The sequence below is a fragment of the Dermacentor andersoni genome, chromosome 11 (genome assembly GCF_023375885.2).
Source record: "Dermacentor andersoni chromosome 11, qqDerAnde1_hic_scaffold, whole genome shotgun sequence".
Taxonomy (NCBI): domain Eukaryota; kingdom Metazoa; phylum Arthropoda; class Arachnida; order Ixodida; family Ixodidae; genus Dermacentor; species Dermacentor andersoni.
Window position 1 is genome coordinate 96,519,342 of NC_092824.1, and position 25,360 is coordinate 96,544,701.

The 25,360-nt window shown below is 42.1% G+C and overlaps 1 protein-coding gene across 4 annotated transcripts in view; it reads left to right on the top strand.

Annotated features, from left to right (window-relative positions):
• Positions 1-1,799: 1,799 nt before the first annotated feature.
• Positions 1,800-25,360, top strand: part of LOC126539123 (uncharacterized) — a 57,306-nt gene continuing 33,745 nt past the window's right edge. Inside the window, exons 1-3 of one of the 4 annotated variants that reach the window (XR_008614160.2) lie at positions 1,800-3,758; positions 4,450-4,633; positions 5,196-5,270. Coding sequence is in view for 1 of the 4 variants with exons in the window: in XM_055075193.2 (XP_054931168.2) it covers positions 3,351-3,758; positions 5,196-5,270 (483 nt within the window). In the remaining 3 variants the exon portion in view is untranslated. The remainder of the gene's footprint in view (positions 3,759-4,449; positions 4,634-5,195; positions 5,271-25,360) is intronic. The other 3 variants (XR_008614159.2, XR_008614158.2, XM_055075193.2) reach the window with 3 other exon arrangements.

The following is a 25,360-nucleotide window of genomic DNA, read 5'->3' on the forward strand; positions in this document are numbered from 1 at the left end:
CATGGCACTACGTGCCCGACATTATTCCTAAAGAACAGGAAGATGCAGCCTAGGCAATAATGTGCGCTCAATTTATCGCAGGGCTGGAGAAAACGGCCGCGCCTCTCCCCATTTTATTTCACCTAATGCAGTCCTGAAGAGTGTCAGTGTGTCGTCGAGTGCAATGCCGTACGATTACATATGCCATCATTTTCTTTCTGAAACTCTAATGCATTGCATGTTTGCCGTTTGCACTACCTGTATTTGCAGTGGCAATATTCACTTATTGTCGTCCCTGCTTCATTTTAGGACCCAAATGCCGAGGAAGTCGTACAAAAATGAGGCGCCACGGTTGCATCTGTACGCAAGAGCACCGCCTACACGGAAGAAGTACTGAGTGTGGCCAATGTACATTTGGAATCTCGCAACGCGACGAGGTGGAACTCGCAGCTGCGAAAGATGAGAAAGCTAGTTACCACTTTTCCGAGTGAACCAGGCCTGACAGAAACTCTGTACGCGTGTAAGAAGGCTAAACTGTCTAAATATGAACAGAGGCTGGCGACAGACTTGATTGAGCATCCCTCCCCTGTAGAGGAGGCCACGGAGTTGCTGCAGAAAAGGGACGAGACAGCCGAGCTTTGGCTTCCCCGTATCCCGAAATATCGAAGCTTCATTTGCGGAAATCTTAAGCAAAGGCACACTTCTTTGCACGGAGGCTGCTAAAGGCCTACAGCGTAGCCTGGAGAAGCGGTTAGCAAGCACGTGGACTGACTGTTTTTCTGGTGGATGCCCTCCTAGACCCAAGGTTTAACTCTTCTTGGTGTTCAGCTGCAACAGCCGAGCAGATGCGTTCTGCCGTGCTGGGGATGGTGGCCCCTTTTGTTAGGGCAAGACAGCGCCAGAACCATCGTGAATGCACAGGTCTGAAGCAGGGCCAAGTACGCTGATGTTTAAAAAAAACATCATGCAAAATGGAAATGCTCACCAAGACAATATGCCTGGATCCATTGCAAGGGAAATTTTTTATTCACCTCACAGAGGGAACTTGCGCAGACACGGTTAAACCCCTGACCTATTGGAAAGCGAACGCTAGCCGCTTTCAATTGCTAGTCTCGCAAGGGCAGTTTTCAATGTGAATGCGGCGTCAGCTGACGTGGAACGCGTTTTTTATGGTATCCCTGATAATGACAGCGAATCGAAATCGGCTATCAAGCAGCTCTTTCGAGCAGCTCATGTTTGTGAAGCACAACATATAGGCAGAAGGCAATTGTTTTAACTCACTTTTTTTTTTAGAACTACCCATTGAAGCAGCCATAATTTATATTTCGAGTTCTGAAAGCTACACGGCGAAGCCCCTATTTAGCTCATGACGTTTTGTTAAACTTTCGATGAATAAAACCAACGCAAAGCTTCTTTTTGCACCTTGCACTGCTTGCGGCCTTTATTGCAGCATTCAAAAATCACGAGGACACCTAAGCAATACTACACTACGTTGTCATTTTTATTTAAACCATATTAAAACATCCCAAGCCTTAAAACATACTGACCATACAAATACTATAAGTAGCGGGAGAACTGCGCCTAGGGGAATTAGTAGGGTGGTTGTACTGCACGAGATAAATCACCAAGCTACTACAGCTCGACCTTGGTAACGTGTTTTGCGCATTTTTGGAGTTCGCAACGCGTCTGATGAGAATGGCTTTATGGTGCGTTTATCGGTAACTCGATAAACCTACTCGTGCCAAGGTCTCTTTCCTGCGTTGAATTGCAGTAATGGAACTGAAATGACCGGCCATCCCCGCAGTGGGAATGGGCTCGGGTTTTTCATTCCAACGAATTGAAAGGAATGAAATTGCGGCCAGCTCTAATTCCCCGGAATCAATCGGAATGGAATGGGGGCACCCGTTCCGCTACACTGCCGCCGTTTGATGTACGGCATTTATTTGCATGCTTCATTTAGGTTTCGCTTCACATATATTAAAAAAAAAATGCAACGGACCTGCACTTTTTCTTGTCTGTCATGCATCAGACATTTCGGAATGCGAATTTGGGCCGACTGGTACATTTCAGGTTGTACAACAGCTTGACGATGCAGGAAACAGAATTCGACACCAAGTCATGGAACGACTTTTTTGTACTTTAGACATTTCGTCTGCCGTGTTTTCTTTATTTATAAGCCACTGATATTTATTCTGCACCGTTAAGAGAAAACCCATCAGTTGCTAGTCAAAACACGTGTTTAATTCCTGCTGTTGATTTTGCTACTCGAGAAACCAAGTTATCCTAATTAATTTCTCATTATTCTTACGATGAACGTAGCTAAGCGATCGCAATTGCGAAAATGGGACAGTCGAACGCGTAGAAATGTCAGAGGAATAAAGCAGGAGTCTAGTTGTACTTTTTAGCTCTTGCGATATTGTAAAGCAGAAGTGTTGTTGTATACATTTGAGTGGTTTAGACGATGCATTATAGTTATCCTGATATTCACGCAACACTGGGCTCTCTATTGGTCGAGGTGTTATGACTACGTCACCATTCTAAATGGGTTGAAAAAAACGTTAGGAGTTTGCTAGTTGGTAATATAATACAAATATTCTGACACAGCGAAAATGGGCGAACACAGTGCAATTTTAAGACAAATAATTGAATATGTATATATGCATATGAGCTTATGTCATCATGATGGAATACCATAACTAGTTGTGCACCAGAGCAACCTCCTCCAACTTCACGCACGACAAAATTAACCATCAGATCTCCTTTCCTCGTGAGTATTTGTCGATTTTGTTGTTGCTCAAACTGACCCTATCGGTTCGTCTGGTTACCCATTCCAGTTCACAGTGCCAGGCGCCAAAGGTGACCTTAAAAAATGAAAGCAATAAATGTAGCAAGCCAACCCCCAGGAAGCAAATTATGGCAGTCATCATGCTCATCACAGTCACCATCCCCGTATTTATGTTGTTCTACCAACCATTTCCAATGACCATTGTCTTGCGCCATATGATTACATCGCATGTTTTCGAACTTCCTTACACCGCTAATTCCCTGCCGTAAAAGGCATGCGGTGGTTGGGTTTGTAATGCATTAGTATCGAATGGGTTCGGCTATGCTTACACGTCATGAATTGCAGTATCGTGGCCCTCATATAGAACCTACTATTTCATTGTGTACCTCTGTTTTTATTTTTCACTCTTATAAGACATAATAGTTATTCTCGCCTTTTACAGAATTATTCATTTATTCGGGGTTAGCGCTATGTTCGTGTGTTTCACTCGCGTTGGCCTGTTTCTTTTACTGTCCATCAGCATATTAATGTCTTGCCAGAAAACACCACGGCCCCCACCTTTGCATTTAAGCTGGCGTTGCAGTATATGGGACTACGTAGACGAATAAATATCGTCGAGGCGCGGACGGCCAGTGGCTCGGAAGCAACATCTGGGGTGATCACTTATCGGGCGGTCACTTTCGGAGGTGATCACACCAGACCTGTGCGTGTATACGGCCGAAAGCGTTTTTGGATCTGTGCCGAGCTCTCTATCTACTGGTGTATAGAAGGCCAACGTTCCGTGTCTTCAGCTCTTTCACAACGCTTCTCACATAGTCATGTGATGTCCTTTCTTCTTTTTTTCATCGGTGCCGACAACGAACCGCACGAGATCGACATGGTCGTGTCCTGCAACGCATCTCTCGGGGAAAGACGGTGCTGGCGTTTCGTGCGTCAAGACCTGGCCAAGCGTCAGTGCAGCAGGGTGGTCTACTGTACGAGTCAGACCGGCAAGGTGAGCGCTTCGAAGACGTGACGTGAGGCGACGTAATCTTTCAACTGATTTTAGCTCTGCCGATTGCCTATGAAACAATTTCACACGCACTAAAATGGAGCATGCCAATGCTTCTTGAATTTCTTAGCAATGAAGTGTTAAGAATACGCTATAAATGTTTATTTCCTAATTGTTTTGTTTGAAATTATTCAAATAAATGTTTTTGACTAGCGATGTCATGGTTATCCTAAATGCCTAATTATATCACTACCGAAAATTACAAACTGAGTGAACTGGAACTTATCCATAGAAGTAGCGCATGAAGGACATGGTACGAAGAAAATAGAAAATGAGTGCCGCCTGACAAGTGAAAGTAAATCAGAAAAAAGCGTGAAAGCACCCGTGTCGTTCACACCATGCATTTGGCCGCTATAGTCCAAGAATGTTCAGTTATGAGAAACGATCTCCTCGTCTTGCTGTTTCGTGTGCGCTGCTTCAATGGCTACATTTCCCCCTTCCGTGTGATTTATCAACGTGGTATTTCCATTTCCGCCCTGCTAATATGGTGGCCAGCTGATCTAGCGACCTGATAAACCGGTACCCGCCCTCCAGACTATGTGGTCAACTGTTTAGCAGCCTGGTGCCTTGATGGCCGCCTTGCGCATCTGATGGCGAACTGATCTACCGATGTGGTATCTCTATGCTCGCACAGTTCATCTGGTGGTCAGGTGTTCTAGCAGCCTGGTGTTCCTGATGTCCGCCCTGCAGATCTGGTGGCCAGCTGATTTACCGACGTGGAACCTCTATGCCCACCCTGTTGACCTGTTGGTCAGGTGCTCTAACAGCCTCGAGTATTGATGCCCAACCTGTGGATCTGGTGACCAGCTGTTCTATAGGTCTGTTGTTTTGATCCCCACCCTGTGAATCTGCTGGCCAGCTGATCTTGCGACCTAGTATGTGGCTGCCCACCCTGCTAACCTGGTGGCCAGTCATTCTAGCTGCGTGATGTCCTGTTGTGCACCCTGTAGACCTGGTGACCAGCTGTTTCTTGCCTCCTAGGCTGCTGATCAAAAAATCACGCGTGCGTTGAGGAATCACTGGTTGTGACAGTTTTGTTTAAATTCGCAATTTCTCTATCGAAATAACAAGTTCGGCGTGCTGTTTAACATACGCAACTTCAGCGTCTGTGTTCGTTCTTTTCGCGCTGTTTGATTTCTGCCATTACATTGCATTTAAAGATGGTCATCACTGCAATAAACGGATATGTGCCCGGAATCGATATCGCCGATACTATTCGCGTTGGCTGCCATCTTGTCATTAACCGTGCACGTGGTTGCGCGAAAGAGTGCTCACATGCTTTCATGAATAGCTTTAGCCTTTAACGCGAACGCAACTCACGCCGCTTTTTTTAAAACACCGCGAATTCGATGGATCAATTCTCGCTGCTCTTTTATGTAGGCTCCCGCCGTGGCTCTTGGTTCAAAGAACGCGGAGACGGACAGCCGGGCCAAGTTCAGCCTCCTAGCAGACGAGGTAAGCACAATCGTTACGACTGTTTTGAATTCATTTTGGCGAATTAAATTTTGTTGTAGCAGCCACGCGAAGTGCCATCCGCTGCTTTTTGCTGTAAGCGCCTCCTCTTTCATGCTTGTGAAGTTGGCGCATCTGTGATTAGACAAACGTACTACAGCTGCCTGTTTGATGCAGCAAATACCTGAATTTGATGTCGTGCAGTTGAAGGAAATAACCTTTTAGTTCCTTATTCCGAAACGCAGTTTAAAACTTGCTGGTATAGTATTCAAGACATAGTGCAGGGCTTGCATTTGCTGACGTTTCAGCTCAAATTTGGTCGTTTCTGTAGTAGCAGCATCAGTGGCGATTAATGCTCGCTTGACACACATGTTATAATACACTTGAAGTGAGGCTTTTTTTAAAATAAATGCTAGATAGCTAATGACGATGCACACAGTTCGATTTCATCTTATGCAAATATAAATCCATGCAATGGCTATGCACCAACTTCTCATTGTACATTTAAAAAAATTAATTTGCATTAGATCGTTCAGAATAATTCCGAAATGCAAACACCAAATCAGACGGATGCACAGGCTTAGACGTCTGTGTAGCAATTTGACGATGACGAAGGCGATGTGTGGTTCTTGTCTAGGGAAGAATGCTGATGACAGGCGGGTGGACAGAGAAGTAGGATGAATTTATAATCAGGTATATTTGGGGTATATTCGGGGAATTTCTAATCGTAACAAAGCGCGGTTCGGCAGCTATGCGTAAGCATTCATTGAGGGCCATGTAGCTTCTGATGTGTTGGATACGTGCTTAAGTCCGTGATTTTCTTAGAAGAGCGATCTTATCATTATGGGAAAACATTTCTTCAGAGTTGGTCAACGCACCTTGTTATTTGAGAAAAAATGGCGTTGCCCTTGCCGATGCCACATTATTAGCAAGACCGTTCGTTCTTTCTACCGGTAGCATGTTTTTTTTTTGTGCGTGGATGATTCTTGAAAGTGTTGTTTGTCTGCAACATCTACCTTCGCTTATGTGTTCACTTCTGTTTCGAGCTATCGCGAACTCCGTTTTGACTCCGTCAATGTTCATTGTGGAAACCAGTTATTTTGTTACACGTTAACCTATAATCATACTAATAATAATCAACGATACCAACATTCTAAGGACTACAATATTACGAGAGAACGACGATGACGTGACGATGAATGCGTGATCGATGGTGGTGAAAAACTTTTATTGATGAGAAGGCCAAAAGTAAATCGATGGCGTGACGGCTTACGCGCTGTGGCCGCAGAAGGTTACAACTCTAAACACGCACTGCACTTGCGTCGCCATTGACGGTTATGCTTAAGCAGTATCGGCGGCGAAGGCATAAGCGCAGGCTGTAGAATGTTTATGGCTGCAAACTTCCAAGCGAATAGCTTTTTCTCTTTTTTTTGCCTTTTTCGGCCGTTTTCTTGGTTGGTCGGTGGGCAACTTTCGGGGGTCGAATTCGGCAAGGAAACCCCCCTTCGTTTGTTTGTTAGTTAGTTCTTGGTAAATTCGTTCTTTGGTTTGTTCGTTCACTCGTTCAGTAGTTTAATACTGGGCTCTTTCAATGGTTCGTTCAGTCAAAGGTTGGTGCGTTCCTCCATCCGCAATCTAGTTCGTAATGTAGTTCGTTGGTTTGTTCGTTCTTATGGCGATCATCGTGAGTGGTAACTGCAAATTTTTTTTTCCTGAGACAGCACTTAAGTAGTCATGCCACCGACGTCATTGTATAATCCTCATATTACTGCCGTAATGTCGTAAAGTAATGCTGGTGACCACCTCTGTTCTGCCTAATTAGGAATACGTATATTGCCACATAAAATTTTAACATACAATATATGCACAGAAGTAGGCCTGAAGCACATAGACATGCTAATGAATTGATTGTTTCATTGACTTGATTATCTTCGAATTATCCTGTCGGTATGTTCGACCTAGTGTAGCGACTGTGACACCACAAGTACATAACTCCTAAATGCATATAAACATGTGTCACGCTTCTCTGTACGTACACGTGTCATCGCCATTCTTGCGTCGACAAGCATAAGTGGCCTTCGTCCTCTGTGTCCACCTTATTTAGCGTTTGAATTTCGCCATAAGCTGCGGACGGTGTATGGTATGGTATGGTACGAATAAATATTCTATGAGATAGAAGCTTTATCTTTGCAGCGGATAAACAAACATTTTATGGGCTTCACACTAAACGGTATGAAAGTGAACCCTTTTGTAAGCGTTGTCGTTAGTACACATCGTCGTTAGCCTTTGATTGCACCCTTCACTTAAGCTTCACTTCGCGTAAGTTCACTGACATTTTGCACTCCATTACGTGTCACATGGCGTGTTGGTTCTTTGTCAGCCAATTATGTATATGCTGCACCGTTTCGAACAAACTCATAAGCTGATAGGCAGCGCTACCATTTAATCTATGCTCTTCGCCTTGCTCCTCCAGAAGCAACGTAATCCTACACAATTCTTTACTCCTTGTCCGTACAATGTACTTGCACTTGCCTTCCCGCGAATATAAACCATGCTGCTGAAAATATTTACGACTTGGGCTCGTTGGTACTATTACACAAACACATTCATAGTGCATAAATGGACTAACAGAAGCCAAGCCTGCAAGCATAGTGCGATCTTCTAATAATATAAATCAAAAACAAGAAAATATAATGCTCTGTCAACCATGCCAGGGCACCATCATTTCTTGCGATATCACAAAGAATGCATGCTCACATAATAGAAAAACCAATCGGCAGGTCTACAATGTAATGCCCCCCTGGGGTGTCCTTGAGGGAAAATAAATGATATCTCCTTCCTCTTCGAGTATTTGTCGCTTAATTTTGTTGGGGATTGTCCAAAATGACCGCGTCGGTTCCTCTGGTTACGCATTGCACCTCATTGCATCTATCAGAGAAGGTGACCGTAAAACAGTTAAGAAATGAAAATGAAGCGAACCCCAAGATGAAACACAAAACATTCGTCATCATCCCTGTCAGCCTATCTATATCCACTCCCAGCAATTTCCAATAACCCTTGCCTTGCACTCGCTGATTCCATCTAGTGCATGCCAGTTTACTAATATTGTCCCACCGCTTAATTTCCTGCCGTCCTCCACTGCACTTCCCTTCCCTTGGCACCTAAGATTTAAGTCTAACTCTTTTAAAGCACCGGTTATCTGCCCTACACATTACGTGGCCAACCCCTCTTCATTTTTTCCTCTTCATGCCAAATAATATATCGGCTACCTCTGAAACCTTACAAACCACATCGCTGTCTTCCTGTCTCTGAACGTTATATCTGACACTTATCTTCTCAATATTTCTTTATAATCTTGAACTCTCAGGGCCTTATATTACTACCCGCAGAATTCAGTGATTGCATCAATTTCAAAGATAGCTGTAAGCTGCCGATCATGTTTTAAGATGCACGCCGTATGCGATCCAACCAATTTTATTTTCCTGTGTATTTCCTTCCCTTGATCAGGATAATCTTTGAATGATTTGCCTTGACATTTGTTATAGAAGCTCATTAGCAATCGCGAATATTGTTCTAATGCAAGGCCAACGAACATTATTTTAGTCTTATGCCTACTAATCTTCTATTTTATTATTTAATTCCATTGGCTTAGTCGTACTATAGCAGTCATACCTTACTTTTAACACAAATTCTTATCATAAAGAAAAAAAATTTATACACGTGAGAACGTCGGCATCAAAAAGCTGGAAGGTTATAAACAAAGGTTCATCCTTGTAGCAAAGCTTATCACATGCACCGCGGACCTTAGGTGGAATGGGTTGAAGGTGAGATTTATGTCATTCGACAATCAGTAGGCAGACATTATCTAGGGAAAACTGCATGGCGTGTTAACCAAAGGTCGAACGAGAAAAGCCAAACGTCGGGAGAACGTGCTGGTGGCGTACAACTTCCAGGCACACGGTTATCGTCGAAAACTTAAGGAAGCTCAAATCTTGCAGATTGACAATACCACCACCCGCACCACCCAACAGGACCGGCAGCAGGAACTCCTTTATACGCAAGGTCACAACAGGTGTCTGACTACCTATGCAACAGATATATCTCCAGGGCACAAGTCAGTCCCCACAGTAATTACATCGGTAATCCCAACCCTAGACTTGACGCCGATTTCAGCATATCTGAAATGCATGCTGCTCTTCGCAAGCTTAACGGTCGTTCTGCTCCAGGCCCAGACAGAGTCACTAACAAAAGCCTTTGCAATCTAGATAACGAGTCCCTGTCCCATATGACTGACTACATCAACGTTTTCTGGCGCAATGGCACCCTCCCAGCTACCTGGAAGACTTACAATGTTATCCTAATCCCAAATCCTGACAAACCATGTAGCCTTAAGAACCTAAGGCCGATCTACCTCACTTCATGCGTAGGCAAGGTGATGGAACACGCCTTCTTAGCACGCATCAACACTCACCTCGAAGACAACCTTATCTATTCCCCCACCATCATCGGATTTCGCCCTCACCTTTCTACTCAAGGCGCTATGTTGCAGCTCAAACATCAAGTACTAAATGACCGTTCTCGTAACACGAAATCCATCCTCGGACTCGACCTCACTCAAGCCTTTGCCAGCATTATGCAGCTATCCTTTACCAGGTCTCCCGCCGCCACCTGGGAGAGCGAGCCTGCGATTCCATTCGTGACTTCCTCTGCTATCGCACGGCCACCCTCTCGGCCCAGGATTTACGATCAGGCGAGCTTCCTCTTGGCAGCAAAGGTGCCCTGCAAGGTTCAGGTATCTCTCCCATGCTCCTTAACTTAGTCCTGACTGGCCTTTCCCAGCAACTACAACGAGTCGACAATACCAACCATACCATCTACGCCGACGACATCATGATCTGGGCGTACGGAGGCAGTGATGGTCAACGGGAGTCAGCCCTCCAAACGGCGATTGCCTATACCCAAGAAACCGGACTGCGCTTTTCGCTGGCTAAATCGGAGCTGCTTCTCTAAAAGCCCATTCAGCGGGGTCGCCCTTCCAAACACCAATCTGATCACCGACCCTGTGACGACATCACCCTACGCCTTCAAGATGGCAATTCTGTCCCACACGTCCCTAGTATCTGGGTCCTCGGTTTCACCATCTCTACCAACGGCTCCAACGCCTTGGCTTTGAACAAGATCTGTGCCCAATCCTAAAGCACTCTACGCTTTTTAAACGTATCTCCAACCGACGAGGGTGGAGATACAATCGATCCCGACTGACATCCGTAGCTGAATCTACACAGACCCTATCCCTAGAAACATGCACCCTGATTATAACAGGGCCCGGCGCCAAGCTCGGGCAGGAGCTATCATAAGATCCCTTGCTCACGTACCTGGCGTCACATTTCTGAGCTGTTAGGAAAAGCAATAGAACACATTGGCGCTAATATTCTAAAGGGCTAATGCGTTCTGCTCCTAACGTGGAAACTAATTTGCGCAAATTCGTTTTTTCATCGCTTAAATAATTGTCTGCAAAGGGGACTTGAGGGTGAGAATGATCTATGCGTTGATTTGGCGCTGTTAGGATAAGTGATAGAGGTCGCGTTAATATTCTAAAGGGCTAGAGGCTTCTCCTTTTTACGTGACAAATTATTTGGGGAAATTCGTTTGTTAGTCGAGTAAATAATCGTCTCAGAAAGTGACTTTAAGGTGGGATTCATCTATGCGTTGAATCTGAGCTGTTAGGAATGATCTATGCGTGGAACCTGAGCTGTTAGGAATAGCGATAGAACACATTGGCGCTAATATTCTAAAGGGCTAACGCATTATTCTCCTAACGGGGAAACTAATCTGCGCAAATTAGTTTTTTCATCGCTTAAATAATTGTCTGAAAAAGGGGACTTGAGGGTGAGAATGATCTATACGTTGATTCGGTGCTGTTAGCGAAAGTGATAGAGGTGGCGGTAATATTCGAAAGGGCTAGAGGCTTCTCCTTATTACGTGGCCAATTATTTGTGAAAATTCGTTTGTTAGTCGAGTAAATAATTGTCTCAGAAAGTGACTTTCAGGTGGGATTGATCTATGCGTTGAATCTGAGCTGTTAGGAAAAGCGATAGAACACAGTGGCGCTAATATTCTAAAGGGCTAACGCATTCGGCTTCTAACGGGGAAACTAATTTGCGCAAATTCGTTTATTCATCGCTTGAATAATTGTCTGAAACAGGGGACTTGAGGGTGAGAATGATCTATACGTTGATTCGGTGCTGTTAGCGAAAGTGATAGAGAGGTGGCGTTAAAATTCTAAAGGGGTAGAGGCTTCTCCTTTTTACGTCGCAAATTATTTGTGGAAATTCGTTTGTTAGTCGAGTAAATAATTTTCTCAGAAAGTGACTTTCAGGTGGGATTGATCTATGTGGTGAATCTGAGCTGTTAGGAAAAGCGATAGAACACAGTGGCGCCAATATTCTAAAGGGCTAACGCGTTCGGCTTCTAACGGGGAAACTAATTTGCGCAAATTCGTTTATTCATCGCTTAAATAATTGTCTGAAAAAGGGGACTTGAGGGTGAGAATGATCTATACGTTGATTCGGTGCTGTTAGCGAAAGTGATAGAGAGGTGGCGTTAAAATTCTGAAGGGGTAGAGGCTTCTCCTTTTTACGTGACAAATTATTTGTGGAAATTCGTTTGTTAGTAGAGTAAATAATTGTCTCAGAAAGTCACTTTCAGGTGGGATTGATCTATGCGTTGAATCTGAGCTGTTAGGAAAAGCGATAGAACACAGTGGCGCTAATATTCTAAAGGGCTAACGCGTTCGGCTTCTAACGGGGAAACTAATTTGCGCAAATTCGTTTATTCATCGCTTGAATATTTGTCTGAAAAAGGGGACTTGAGGGTGAGAATGATCTATACGTTGATTCGGTGCTGTTAGCGAAAGTGATGAAGAGGTGGCGGTAATATTCTAAAGGGATAGAGGCTTCTCCTTTTTACGTGGCAAATTATTTGTGGAAATTCGTTTGTTAGTCGAGTAAATAATTATCTCAGAAAGCGACTTTCGGGTGGGATTGATCTATGCGTTGAATCTGAGCTGTTAGGAAAAGCGATAGAGCACAGTGGCGCTAATATTCTAAAGGACTAACGCGTTCGGCTTCTAACGGGGAAACTAATTTGCGCAAATTCGTTTATTCGTCGCTTGAATAATTGTCTGAAAAAGGGGACTTGAGGGTGAGAATGATCTATACGTTGATTCGGTGCAGTTAACGAAAGTGATAGAGAGGTGGCGTTAAAATTCTGAAGGGGTAGAGGCTTCTCCTTTTTACGTGACAAATTATTTGTGGAAATTCGTTTGTTAGTCGAGTAAATAATTGTCTCAGAAAGTGACTTTCAGGTGGGATTGATCAATCCGTTGAATCTGAGCTGTTAGGAATAGCGATAGAACACATTGGCGCGAATATTCTAAAGGGCTAATGCGTTCTGCTCCTAACAGGGAAACTAATTTGCGCGAATTCGTTTTTTCATCGCTTAAATAATTGTCTGAAAAAGGGGACTTGAGGGTGAGAATTATCTATGCATAGATTCGACGCGGTTAGGAAAAGTGATAGAGGTCGCGTTAATTTCCCAAAGGCTAGAGGCTTCTCCTTTTTACGTGGCATTGTGGAAATTACTTTGTTAGTTGAGTAAATAATTGTATCAGAAAGTTACTTTCAGGTGGGATTGATCTATGCGTTGAATATGAGCTGTTAGGAATAGCGATAGAACATATTGGCGCTAATATTCTAAAGGGCTAATGGGTTCTGCTCCTAACGTGGAAACTAATTTGCGCAAATTCGTTTTTTCATCGCTTAAATAATTGTCTGCAAAGGGGACTTGAGGGTGAGAATGATCTATGCGTTGATTTGGCGCTGTTAGGATAAGTGATAGAGGTCGCGTTAATATTCTAAAGGGCTAGAGGCTTCTCCTTTTTACGTGACAAATTATTTGGGGAAATTCGTTTGTTAGTCGAGTAAATAATCGTCTCAGAAAGTGACTTTAAGGTGGGATTCATCTATGCGTTGAATCTGAGCTGTTAGGAATGATCTATGCGTGGAACCTGAGCTGTTAGGAATAGCGATAGAACACATTGGCGCTAATATTCTAAAGGGCTAACGCATTATTCTCCTAACGGGGAAACTAATCTGCGCAAATTAGTTTTTTCATCGCTTAAATAATTGTCTGAAAAAGGGGACTTGAGGGTGAGAATGATCTATACGTTGATTCGGTGCTGTTAGCGAAAGTGATAGAGGTGGCGGTAATATTCGAAAGGGCTAGAGGCTTCTCCTTATTACGTGGCCAATTATTTGTGAAAATTCGTTTGTTAGTCGAGTAAATAATTGTCTCAGAAAGTGACTTTCAGGTGGGATTGATCTATGCGTTGAATCTGAGCTGTTAGGAAAAGCGATAGAACACAGTGGCGCTAATATTCTAAAGGGCTAACGCATTCGGCTTCTAACGGGGAAACTAATTTGCGCAAATTCGTTTATTCATCGCTTGAATAATTGTCTGAAACAGGGGACTTGAGGGTGAGAATGATCTATACGTTGATTCGGTGCTGTTAGCGAAAGTGATAGAGAGGTGGCGTTAAAATTCTAAAGGGGTAGAGGCTTCTCCTTTTTACGTCGCAAATTATTTGTGGAAATTCGTTTGTTAGTCGAGTAAATAATTTTCTCAGAAAGTGACTTTCAGGTGGGATTGATCTATGTGGTGAATCTGAGCTGTTAGGAAAAGCGATAGAACACAGTGGCGCCAATATTCTAAAGGGCTAACGCGTTCGGCTTCTAACGGGGAAACTAATTTGCGCAAATTCGTTTATTCATCGCTTAAATAATTGTCTGAAAAAGGGGACTTGAGGGTGAGAATGATCTATACGTTGATTCGGTGCTGTTAGCGAAAGTGATAGAGAGGTGGCGTTAAAATTCTAAAGGGGTAGAGGCTTCTCCTTTTTACGTCGCAAATTATTTGTGGAAATTCGTTTGTTAGTCGAGTAAATAATTTTCTCAGAAAGTGACTTTCAGGTGGGATTGATCTATGTGGTGAATCTGAGCTGTTAGGAAAAGCGATAGAACACAGTGGCGCTAATATTCTAAAGGGCTAACGCGTTCTGCTTCTAACGGGGAAACTAATTTGCGCAAATTCGTTTATTCATCGCTTAAATAATTGTCTGAAACAGGGGACTTGAGGGTGAGAATGATCTATACGTTGATTCGGTGCTGTTAGCGAAAGTGATAGAGAGGTGGCGTTAAAATTCTAAAGGGGTAGAGGCTTCTCCTTTTTACGTCGCAAATTATTTGTGGAAATTCGTTTGTTAGTCGAGTAAATAATTTTCTCAGAAAGTGACTTTCAGGTGGGATTGATCTATGTGGTGAATCTGAGCTGTTAGGAAAAGCGATAGAACACAGTGGCGCTCATATTCTAAAGGGCTAACGCGTTCGGCTTCTAACGGGGAAACTAATTTGCGCAAATTCGTTTATTCATCGCTTGAATAATTGTCTGAAACAGGGGACTTGAGGGTGAGAATGATCTATACGTTGATTCGGTGCTGTTAGCGAAAGTGATAGAGAGGTGGCGTTAAAATTCTAAAGGGGTAGAGGCTTCTCCTTTTTACGTCGCAAATTATTTGTGGAAATTCGTTTGTTAGTCGAGTAAATAATTTTCTCAGAAAGTGACTTTCAGGTGGGATTGATCTATGTGGTGAATCTGAGCTGTTAGGAAAAGCGATAGAACACAGTGGCGCTAATATTCTAAAGGGCTAACGCGTTCTGCTTCTAACGGGGAAACTAATTTGCGCAAATTCGTTTATTCATCGCTTAAATAATTGTCTGAAAAAGGGGACTTGAGGGTGAGAATGATCGACACGTTGATTCGGTGCTGTTAGCGAAAGTGACAAAGAGGTGGCGTTAAAATTCTAAAGGGCTAGAGGCTTCTCCTTCTTACGTGGCAAATTATTTGTGGAAGTTCGTTTGTTAGTAGAGTAAATAATTGTCTCAGAAAGTCACTTTCAGGTGGGATTGATCTATGCGTTGAATCTGAGCTGTTAGGAAAAGCGATAGAACACAGTGGCGCTAATATTCTAAAGGGCTAACGCGTTCGGCTTCTAACGGGGAAACTAATTTGCGCAAATTCGTTTATTCATCGCTTGAATATTTGTCTGAAAAAGGGGACTTGAGGGTGAGAATGATCTATACGTTGATTCGGTGCTGTTAGCGAAAGTGATGAAGAGGTGGCGGTAATATTCTAAAGGGATAGAGGCTTCTCCTTTTTACGTGGCAAATTATTTGTGGAAATTCGTTTGTTAGTCGGGTAAATAATTATCTCAGAAAGCGACTTTCGGGTGGGATTGATCTATGCGTTGAATCTGAGCTGTTAGGAAAAGCGATAGAGCACAGTGGCGCTAATATTCTAAAGGACTAACGCGTTCGGCTTCTAACGGGGAAACTAATTTGCGCAAATTCGTTTATTCGTCGCTTGAATAATTGTCTGAAAAAGGGGACTTGAGGGTGAGAATGATCTATACGTTGATTCGGTGCAGTTAACGAAAGTGATAGAGAGGTGGCGTTAAAATTCTGAAGGGGTAGAGGCTTCTCCTTTTTACGTGACAAATTATTTGTGGAAATTCGTTTGTTAGTCGAGTAAATAATTGTCTCAGAAAGTGACTTTCAGGTGGGATTGATCAATCCGTTGAATCTGAGCTGTTAGGAATAGCGATAGAACACATTGGCGCGAATATTCTAAAGGGCTAATGCGTTCTGCTCCTAACAGGGAAACTAATTTCCGCAAATTCGTTTTTTCATCGCTTAAATAATTGTCTGAAAAAGGGGACTTGAGGGTGAGAATTATCTATGCATAGATTCGACGCGGTTAGGAAAAGTGATACAGGTCGCGTTAATTTCCCAAAGGGCTAGAGGCTTCTCCTTTTTACGTGGCATTGTGGAAATTACTTTGTTAGTTGAGTAAATAATTGTATCAGAAAGTTACTTTCAGGTGGGATTGATCTATGCGTTGAATATGAGCTGTTAGGAATAGCGATAGAACATATTGGCGCTAATATTCTAAAGGGCTAATGGGTTCTGCTCCTAACGGTGAAACTAATTTGCGCAAATTCGTTTTTTCATCGCTTAAATAATTGTCTGAAAAAGGGGACTTGAGGGTGAGAATTATCTATGCGTTGATTCGGTGCTGTTAGCGAAAGTGATAAAGAGATGGCGTTAATATCTTAAAGGGCTAGAGGCTTCTCCTTTTTACGTGGCAAATTATTTGTGGAAATTCGTTTGTTAGTCGAGTAAATAATCTTCTCTGAAAGTGACTTTCAGGTGGGATTGATCTATGCGTTGAATCTGAGCTGTTAGGAAAAGCGATAGAACACAGTGGCGCTAATATTCTAAAGGGCTAACGCGTTCGGCTTCTAACGGGGAAACTATTTTCCGCAAATTCGTTTATTCATCGCTTAAATAATTGTCTGAGAAAGGGGACTTGAGGGTGAGAATGATCGATACGTTGATTCGGTGCTGTTAGCGAAAGTGATAGAGAGATGGCATTAAAATTCTAAAGGGCTAGAGGCTTCTCCTTCTTACGTGGCAAATTATTTGTGGAAGTTCGTTTGTTAGTAGAGTAAATAATTGTCTCAGAAAGTGACTTTCAGGTGGGATTGATCTATGCGTTGAATCTGAGCTGTTAGGAAAAGCGATAGAACACAGTGGCGCTAATATTCTAAAGGGCTAACGCGTTCGGCTTCTAACGGGGAAACTAATTTCCGCAAATTCGTTTATTCATCGCTTGAATAATTGTCTGAAAAAGGGGAATTGAGCGTGAGAATGATCTATGCGTTGATTCGGTGCAGTTAGCGAAAGTGACAAAGAGGTAGCGTTAATATTCTAAAGGGCTAGAGGCTTCTCCTTGTTACGGAGAGAATATCTCTGGAAATTTGTTTGTTAGTCGAGTAAATAATCATCTCAGAAAGCGACTTTCGGGTGGGATTGATCTATGCGTTGAATCTGAGCTGTTAGGAAAAGCGATAGAGCACAGTGGCGCTAATATTCTAAAGGGCTAACGCGTTCGGCTTCTAACGGGGAAACTAATTTCCGCAAATTCGTTTTTTCATCGCCTAAATAATTGTCTGAAAAAGGGGACTTGAGGGTGAGAATGATCTATACATTGATTCGGTGCTGTTAGCGAAAGTGATAAAGAGGTGGCGGTAATATTCTAAAGGGCTAGAGGCTTCTCCTTATTACGTGGCAAATTATTTGTGGAAGTTCGTTTGTTAGTAAAGTAAATAATTGTCTCAGAAAGTGACTTTCAGGTGGGATTGATCTATGCGTTGAATCTGAGCTGTTAGGAAAAGCGATAGAACACAGTGGCGCTAATATTCTAAAGGGCTAACGCGTTCGGCTTCTAACGGGGAAACTAATTTCCGCAAATTCGTTTATTCATCGCTTGAATAATTGTCTGAAAAAGGGGACTTGAGCGTGAGAATGATCTATGCGTTGATTCGGTGCAGTTAGCGAAAGTGACAAAGAGGTAGCGTTAATATTCTAAAGGGCTAGAGGCTTCTCCTTGTTACGGAGAGAATATCTCTGGAAATTCGTTTGTTAGTGGAGTAAATAATTTTCTCAGAAAGTGACTTTCAGGTGGGATTGATCTATGCGTTGAATCTGAGCTGTTAGGAAAAGCGATAGAACACAGTGGCGCTAATATTCTAAAGGGCTAACGCGTTCGGCTTCTAACGGGGAAACTAATTTCCGCAATTTCGTTTATTCATCGCTTAAATAATTGTCTGAAAAAGGGGACTTGAGGGTGAGAATGATCTATACGTTCATTCGGTGCTGTTAGCGAAAGTGATAGAGAGATGGCATTAAAATTCTAAAGGGCTAGAGGCTTCTCCTTCTTACGTGGCAAATTATTTGTGGAAGTTCGTTTGTTAGTAAAGTAAATAATTGTCTCAGAAAGTGACTTTCAGGTGGGATTGATCTATGCGTTGAATCTGAGCTGTTAGGAAAAGCGATAGAACACAGTGGCGCTAATATTCTAAAGGGCTAACGCGTTCGGCTTCTAACGGGGAAACTAATTTCCGCAAATTCGTTTATTCATCGCTTGAATAATTGTCTGAAAAAGGGGACTTGAGCGTGAGAATGATCTATGCGTTGATTCGGTGCAGTTAGCGAAAGTGACAAAGAGGTAGCGTTAATATTCTAAAGCGCTAGAGGCTTCTCCTTGTTACGGAGAGAATATCTCTGGAAATTTGTTAGTCGAGTAAATAATTATCTCAGAAAGCGACTTTCGGGTGGGATTGATCTATGCGTTGAATCTGAGCTGTTAGGAAAAGCGATAGAGCACAGTGGCGCTAATATTCTAAAGGGCTAACGCGTTCGGCTTCTAACGGGGAAACTAATTTCCGCAAATTCGTTTATTCATCGCTTGAATAATTGTCTGAAAAAGGGGACTTGAGGGTGAGAATGATCTATACGTTGATTCGGTGCTGTTAGCGAAAGTGATCGAGAGGTGGCGTTAAAATTCTAAAGGGGTAGAGGCTTCTCCTTTTTACGTGGCAAATTATTTGTGGAAATTCGTTTGTTAGTCGAGTAAATAATTTTCTCAGAAAGTGACTTTCAGGTGGGATTGATCTATGCATTGAATCTGAGCTGTTAGGAAATGCGATAGAACACAGTGGCGCTAATATTCTAAAGGGCTAATGGGTTCTGCTCCTAACGGTGAAACTAATTTGCGCAAATTCGTTTTTTCATCGCTTAAATAATTGTCTGAAAAAGGGGACTTGAGGGTGAGAATTATCTATGCGTTGATTCGGTGCTGTTAGCGAAAGTGATAAAGAGATGGCGTTAATATCTTAAAGGGCTAGAGGCTTCTCCTTTTTACGTGGCAAATTATTTGTGGAAATTCGTTTGTTAGTCGAGTAAATAATCTTCTCTGAAAGTGACTTTCAGGTGGGATTGATCTATGCGTTGAATCTGAGCTGTTAGGAAAAGCGATAGAACACAGTGGCGCTAATATTCTAAAGGGCTAACGCGTTCGGCTTCTAACGGGGAAACTATTTTCCGCAAATTCGTTTATTCATCGCTTAAATAATTGTCTGAGAAAGGGGACTTGAGGGTGAGAATGATCGATACGTTGATTCGGTGCTGTTAGCGAAAGTGATAGAGAGATGGCATTAAAATTCTAAAGGGCTAGAGGCTTCTCCTTCTTACGTGGCAAATTATTTGTGGAAGTTCGTTTGTTAGTAGAGTAAATAATTGTCTCAGAAAGTGACTTTCAGGTGGGATTGATCTATGCGTTGAATCTGAGCTGTTAGGAAAAGCGATAGAACACAGTGGCGCTAATATTCTAAAGGGCTAACGCGTTCGGCTTCTAACGGGGAAACTAATTTCCGCAAATTCGTTTATTCATCGCTTGAATAATTGTCTGAAAAAGGGGAATTGAGCGTGAGAATGATCTATGCGTTGATTCGGTGCAGTTAGCGAAAGTGACAAAGAGGTAGCGTTAATATTCTAAAGGGCTAGAGGCTTCTCCTTGTTACGGAGAGAATATCTCTGGAAATTTGTTAGTCGAGTAAATAATTATCTCAGAAAGCGACTTTCGGGTGGGATTGATCTATGCGTTGAATCTGAGCTGTTAGGAAAAGCGATAGAGCACAGTGGCGCTAATATTCTAAAGGGCTAACGCGTTCGGCTTCTAACGGGGAAACTAATTTCCGCAAATTCGTTTTTTCATCGCCTAAATAATTGTCTGAAAAAGGGGACTTGAGGGTGAGAATGATCTATACATTGATTCGGTGCTGTTAGCGAAAGTGATCGAGAGGTGGCGTTAAAATTCTAAAGGGGTAGAGGCTTCTCCTTATTACGTGGCCAATTATTTGTGGAAATTCGTTTGTTAGTGGAGTAAATAATTTTCTCAGAAAGTGACTTTCAGGTGGGATTGATCTATGCATTGAATCTGAGCTGTTAGGAAATGCGATAGAACACAGTGGCGCTAATATTCTAAAGGGCTAAGGCGTTCTGCTCCTAACGGGGAAACTAATTTCCGCAATTTCGTTTATTCATCGCTTAAATAATTGTCTGAAAAAGGGGACTTGAGGGTGAGAATGATCTATACGTTGATTCGGTGCTGTTAGCGAAAGTGATAGAGAGATGGCATTAAAATTCTAAAGGGCTAGAGGCTTCTCCTTCTTACGTGGCAAATTATTTGTGGAAGTTCGTTTGTTAGTAAAGTAAATAATTGTCTCAGAAAGTGACTTTCAGGTGGGATTGATCTATGCGTTGAATCTGAGCTGTTAGGAATAGCGATAGAACACATTGGCGCGAATATTCTAAAGGGCTAATGCGTTCTGCTCCTAACAGGGAAACTAATTTGCGCGAATTCGTTTTTTCATCGCTTAAATAATTGTCTGAAAAAGGGGACTAGCGGGTGAGAATGATCTATGCATAGATTCGGCGCGGTTAGGAAAAGTGATAGAGGTCGCGTTAATTTCCTAAAGGGCTAGAGGCTTCTCCTTTTTACGTTGCAGTGTGGAAATTCCTTTGTTAGTTGAGTAAATAATTGTCTCAGAAAGTTACTTTCAGGTGGGATTGATCTATGCGTTGAATCTGAGCTGTTAGGAATAGCGATAGAACACAGTGGCGCTAATATTCTAAAGGGCTAATGCGTTCTGCTCCTAACGGGGAAACTAATTTCCGCAAATTCGTTTTTTCATCGCTTAAATAATTGTCTGAAAAAGGGGACTTGAGGGTGAGAATGATCTATACGTTGATTCGGTGCTGTTAGCGAAAGTGATAGAGAGATGGCATTAAAATTCTAAAGGGATAGAGGCTTCTCCTTTTTACGTGGCAAATTATTTGTGGAAATTCGTTTGTTAGTCGAGTAAATAATTTTCTCAGAAAGTGACTTTCAGGTGGGATTGATCTATGCGTTGAATCTGAGCTGTTAGGAAAAGCCATAAAACACAGTGGCGCTAATATTCTAAAGGGCTAAGGCGTTCTGCTCCTAACGGGGAAACTAATTTCCGCAAATTCGTTTTTTCATCGCTTAAATAATTGTCTGAAAAAGGGGACTTGAGGGTGAGAATGATCTATACGTTGATTCGGTGCTGTTAGCGAAAGTGATAGAGAGATGGCATTAAAATTGTAAAGGGGTAGAGGCTTCTCCTTTTTACGTGGTAAATTATTTGTGGAAATTCGTTTGTTAGTCGAGTAAATAATTTTCTCAGAAAGTGACTTTCAGGTGGGATTGATCTATGCGTTGAATCTGAGCTGTTAGGAAAAGCGATAGAACACAGTGGCGCTAATATTCTAAAGGGCTAACGCGTTCGGCTTCTAAAGGGGAAACTAATTTCCGCAAATTCGTTTATTCATCGCTTAAATAATTGTCTGAAAAAGGGGACTTGAGGGTGAGAATGATCTATACGTTCATTCGGTGCTGTTAGCGAAAGTGATAGAGAGTTGGCATTAAAATTCTAAAGGGCTAGAGGCTTCTCCTTCTTACGTGGCAAATTATTTGTGGAAGTTCGTTTGTTAGTAGAGTAAATAATTGTCTCAGAAAGTGACTTTCAGGTGGGATTGATCTATGCGTTGAATCTGAGCTGTTAGGAAAAGCGATAGAACACAGTGGCGCTAATATTCAAAAGGGCTAAGGCGTTCTGCTCCTAACGGGGAAACTAATTTCCGCAAATTCGTTTTTTCATCGCTTAAATAATTGTCTGAAAAAGGGGACTTGAGGGTGAGAATGATCTATACGTTGATTCGGTGCTGTTAGCGAAAGTGATAGAGAGATGGCATTAAAATTCTAAAGGGGTAGAGGCTTCTCCTTTTTACGTGGCAAATTATTTGTGGAAATTCGTTTGTTAGTCGAGTAAATAATTGTCTCAGAAAGTTACTTTCAGGTGGGATTGATCTATGCGTTGAATCTGAGCTGTTAGGAATAGCGATAGAACACAGTGGCGCTAATATTCTAAAGGGCTAATGCGTTCTGCTCCTAACGGGGAAACTAATTTCCGCAAATTCGTTTTTTCATCGCTTAAATAATTGTCTGAAAAAGGGGACTTGAGGGTGAGAATGATCTATACGTTGATTCGGTGCTGTTAGCGAAAGTGATAGAGAGATGGCATTAAACTTCTAAAGGGATAGAGGCTTCTCCTTTTTACGTGGCAAATTATTTGTGGAAATTCGTTTGTTAGTCGAGTAAATAATTTTCTCAGAAAGTGACTTTCAGGTGGGATTGATCTATGCGTTGAATCTGAGCTGTTAGGAATAGCGATAGAACACATTGGCGCTAATATTCTAAAGGGCTAACGCGTTCGGCTTCTAACGGGGAAACTAATTTCCGCAAATTCGTTTATTCATCGCTTAAATAATTGTCTGAAAAAGGGGACTTGAGGGTGAGAATGATCTATACGTTGATTCGGTGCTGTTAGCGAAAGTGATAGAGAGATGGCATTAAAATTCTAAAGGGATAGAGGCTTCTCCTTTTTACGTGGCAAATTATTTGTGGAAATTCGTTTGTTAGTCGAGTAAATAATTTTCTCAGAAAGTGACTTTCAGGTGGGATTGATCTATGCGTTGAATCTGAGCTGTTAGGAAAAGCCATAAAACACAGTGGCGCTAATATTCTAAAGGGCTAAGGCGTTCTGCTCCTAACGGGGAAACTAATTTCCGCAAATTCGTTTTTTCATCGCTTAAATAATTGTCTGAAAAAGGGGACTTGAGGGTGAGAATGATCTATACGTTGATTCGGTGCTGTTAGCGAAAGTGATAGAGAGATGGCATTAAAATTGTAAAGGGGTAGAGGCTTCTCCTTTTTACGTGGCAAATTATTTGTGGAAATTCCTTTGTTAGTTGAGTAAATAATTGTCTCAGAAAGTTACTTTCAGGTGGGATTGATCTATGCGTTGAATCTGAGCTGTTAGGAATAGCGATAGAACACAGTGGCGCTAATATTCTAAAGGGCTAATGCGTTCTGCTCCTAACGGGGAAACTAATTTCCGCAAATTCGTTTTTTCATCGCTTAAATAATTGTCTGAAAAAGGGGACTTGAGGGTGAGAATGATCTATACGTTGATTCGGTGCTGTTAGCGAAAGTGATAGAGAGATGGCATTAAAATTCTAAAGGGATAGAGGCTTCTCCTTTTTACGTGGCAAATTATTTGTGGAAATTCGTTTGTTAGTCGAGTAAATAATTTTCTCAGAAAGTGACTTTCAGGTGGGATTGATCTATGCGTTGAATCTGAGCTGTTAGGAAAAGCCATAAAACACAGTGGCGCTAATATTCTAAAGGGCTAAGGCGTTCTGCTCCTAACGGGGAAACTAATTTCCGCAAATTCGTTTTTTCATCGCTTAAATAATTGTCTGAAAAAGGGGACTTGAGGGTGAGAATGATCTATACGTTGATTCGGTGCTGTTAGCGAAAGTGATAGAGAGATGGCATTAAAATTGTAAAGGGGTAGAGGCTTCTCCTTTTTACGTGGCAAATTATTTGTGGAAATTCGTTTGTTAGTCGAGTAAATAATTTTCTCAGAAAGTGACTTTCAGGTGGGATTGATCTATGCGTTGAATCTGAGCTGTTAGGAAAAGCGATAGAACACAGTGGCGCTAATATTCTAAAGGGCTAACGCGTTCGGCTTCTAACGGGGAAACTAATTTCCGCAAATTCGTTAATTCATCGCTTAAATAATTGTCTGAAAAAGGGGACTTGAGGGTGAGAATGATCTATACGTTGATTCGGTGCTGTTAGCGAAAGTGATAGAGAGATGGCATTAAAATTCTAAAGGGCTAGAGGCTTCTCCTTCTTACGTGGCAAATTATTTGTGGAAGTTCGTTTGTTAGTAGAGTAAATAATTGTCTCAGAAAGTGACTTTCAGGTGGGATTGATCTATGCGTTGAATCTGAGCTGTTAGGAAAAGCGATAGAACACAGTGGCGCTAATATTCAAAAGGGCTAAGGCGTTGTGCTCCTAACGGGGAAACTAATTTCCGCAAATTCGTTTTTTCATCGCTTAAATAATTGTCTGAAAAAGGGGACTTGAGGGTGAGAATGATCTATACGTTGATTCGGTGCTGTTAGCGAAAGTGATAGAGAGATGGCATTAAAATTCTAAAGGGCTAGAGGCTTCTCCTTTTTACGTGGCATTGTGGAAATTCCTTTGTTTGTTGAGTAAATAATTGTCTCAGAAAGTTACTTTCAGGTGGGATTGATCTATTCGTTGAATCTGAGCTGTTAGGAATAGCGATAGAACATATTGGCGCTAATATTCTAAAGGGCTAACGCGTTCTGCTTTTAACGGGGAAACTAATTTGCGCAAATTCGTTTATTCATCGCTTTCATAATTGTCTGAAAAAGGGGACTTGAGCGTGAGAATGATCTATGCGTTGATTCGGTGCAGTTAGCAAAAGGGATAAAGAGGTAGCGTTAATAATCTAAAGGGCTAGAGGCTTCTCCTTGTTACGGAGAGAATATCTCTGGAAATTTGTTTGTTAGTCGAGTAAATAATTATCTCAGAAAGCGACTTTCGGGTGGGATTGATCTATGCGTTGAATCTGAGCTGTTAGGAAAAGCGATAGAGCACAGTGGCGCTAATATTCTAAAAGGCTAACGCGTTCGGCTTCTAACGGGGAAACTAATTTGCGCAAATTCGTTTATTCGTCGCTTGAATAATTGTCTGAAAAAGGGGACTTGAGGGTGAGAATGATCTATACGTTGATTCGGTGCAGTTAGCGAAAGTGATAAAGAGATGGCGTTAATATCCTAAAGGGCTAGAGGCTTCTCCTTTTTACGTGGCAAATTATTTGTGGAAATTCGTTTGTTAGTCGAGTAAATAATTTTCTCTGAAAGTGATTTTCAGGTGGGATGGATCTATGCGTTGAATCTGAGCTGTTTGGAAAAACGATAGAACACATTGGCGCGAATATTCTAAAGGGCTAATGCGTTCTGCTCCTAACAGGGAAACTAATTTGCGCGAATTCATTTTTTCATCGCTTAAATAATTGTCTGAAAAAGGGGACTTGAGGGTGAGAATTATCTATGCATAGATTCGGTGCTGTTAGCGAAAGTGATAAAGAGATGGCGTTAATATTGTAAAGGGCT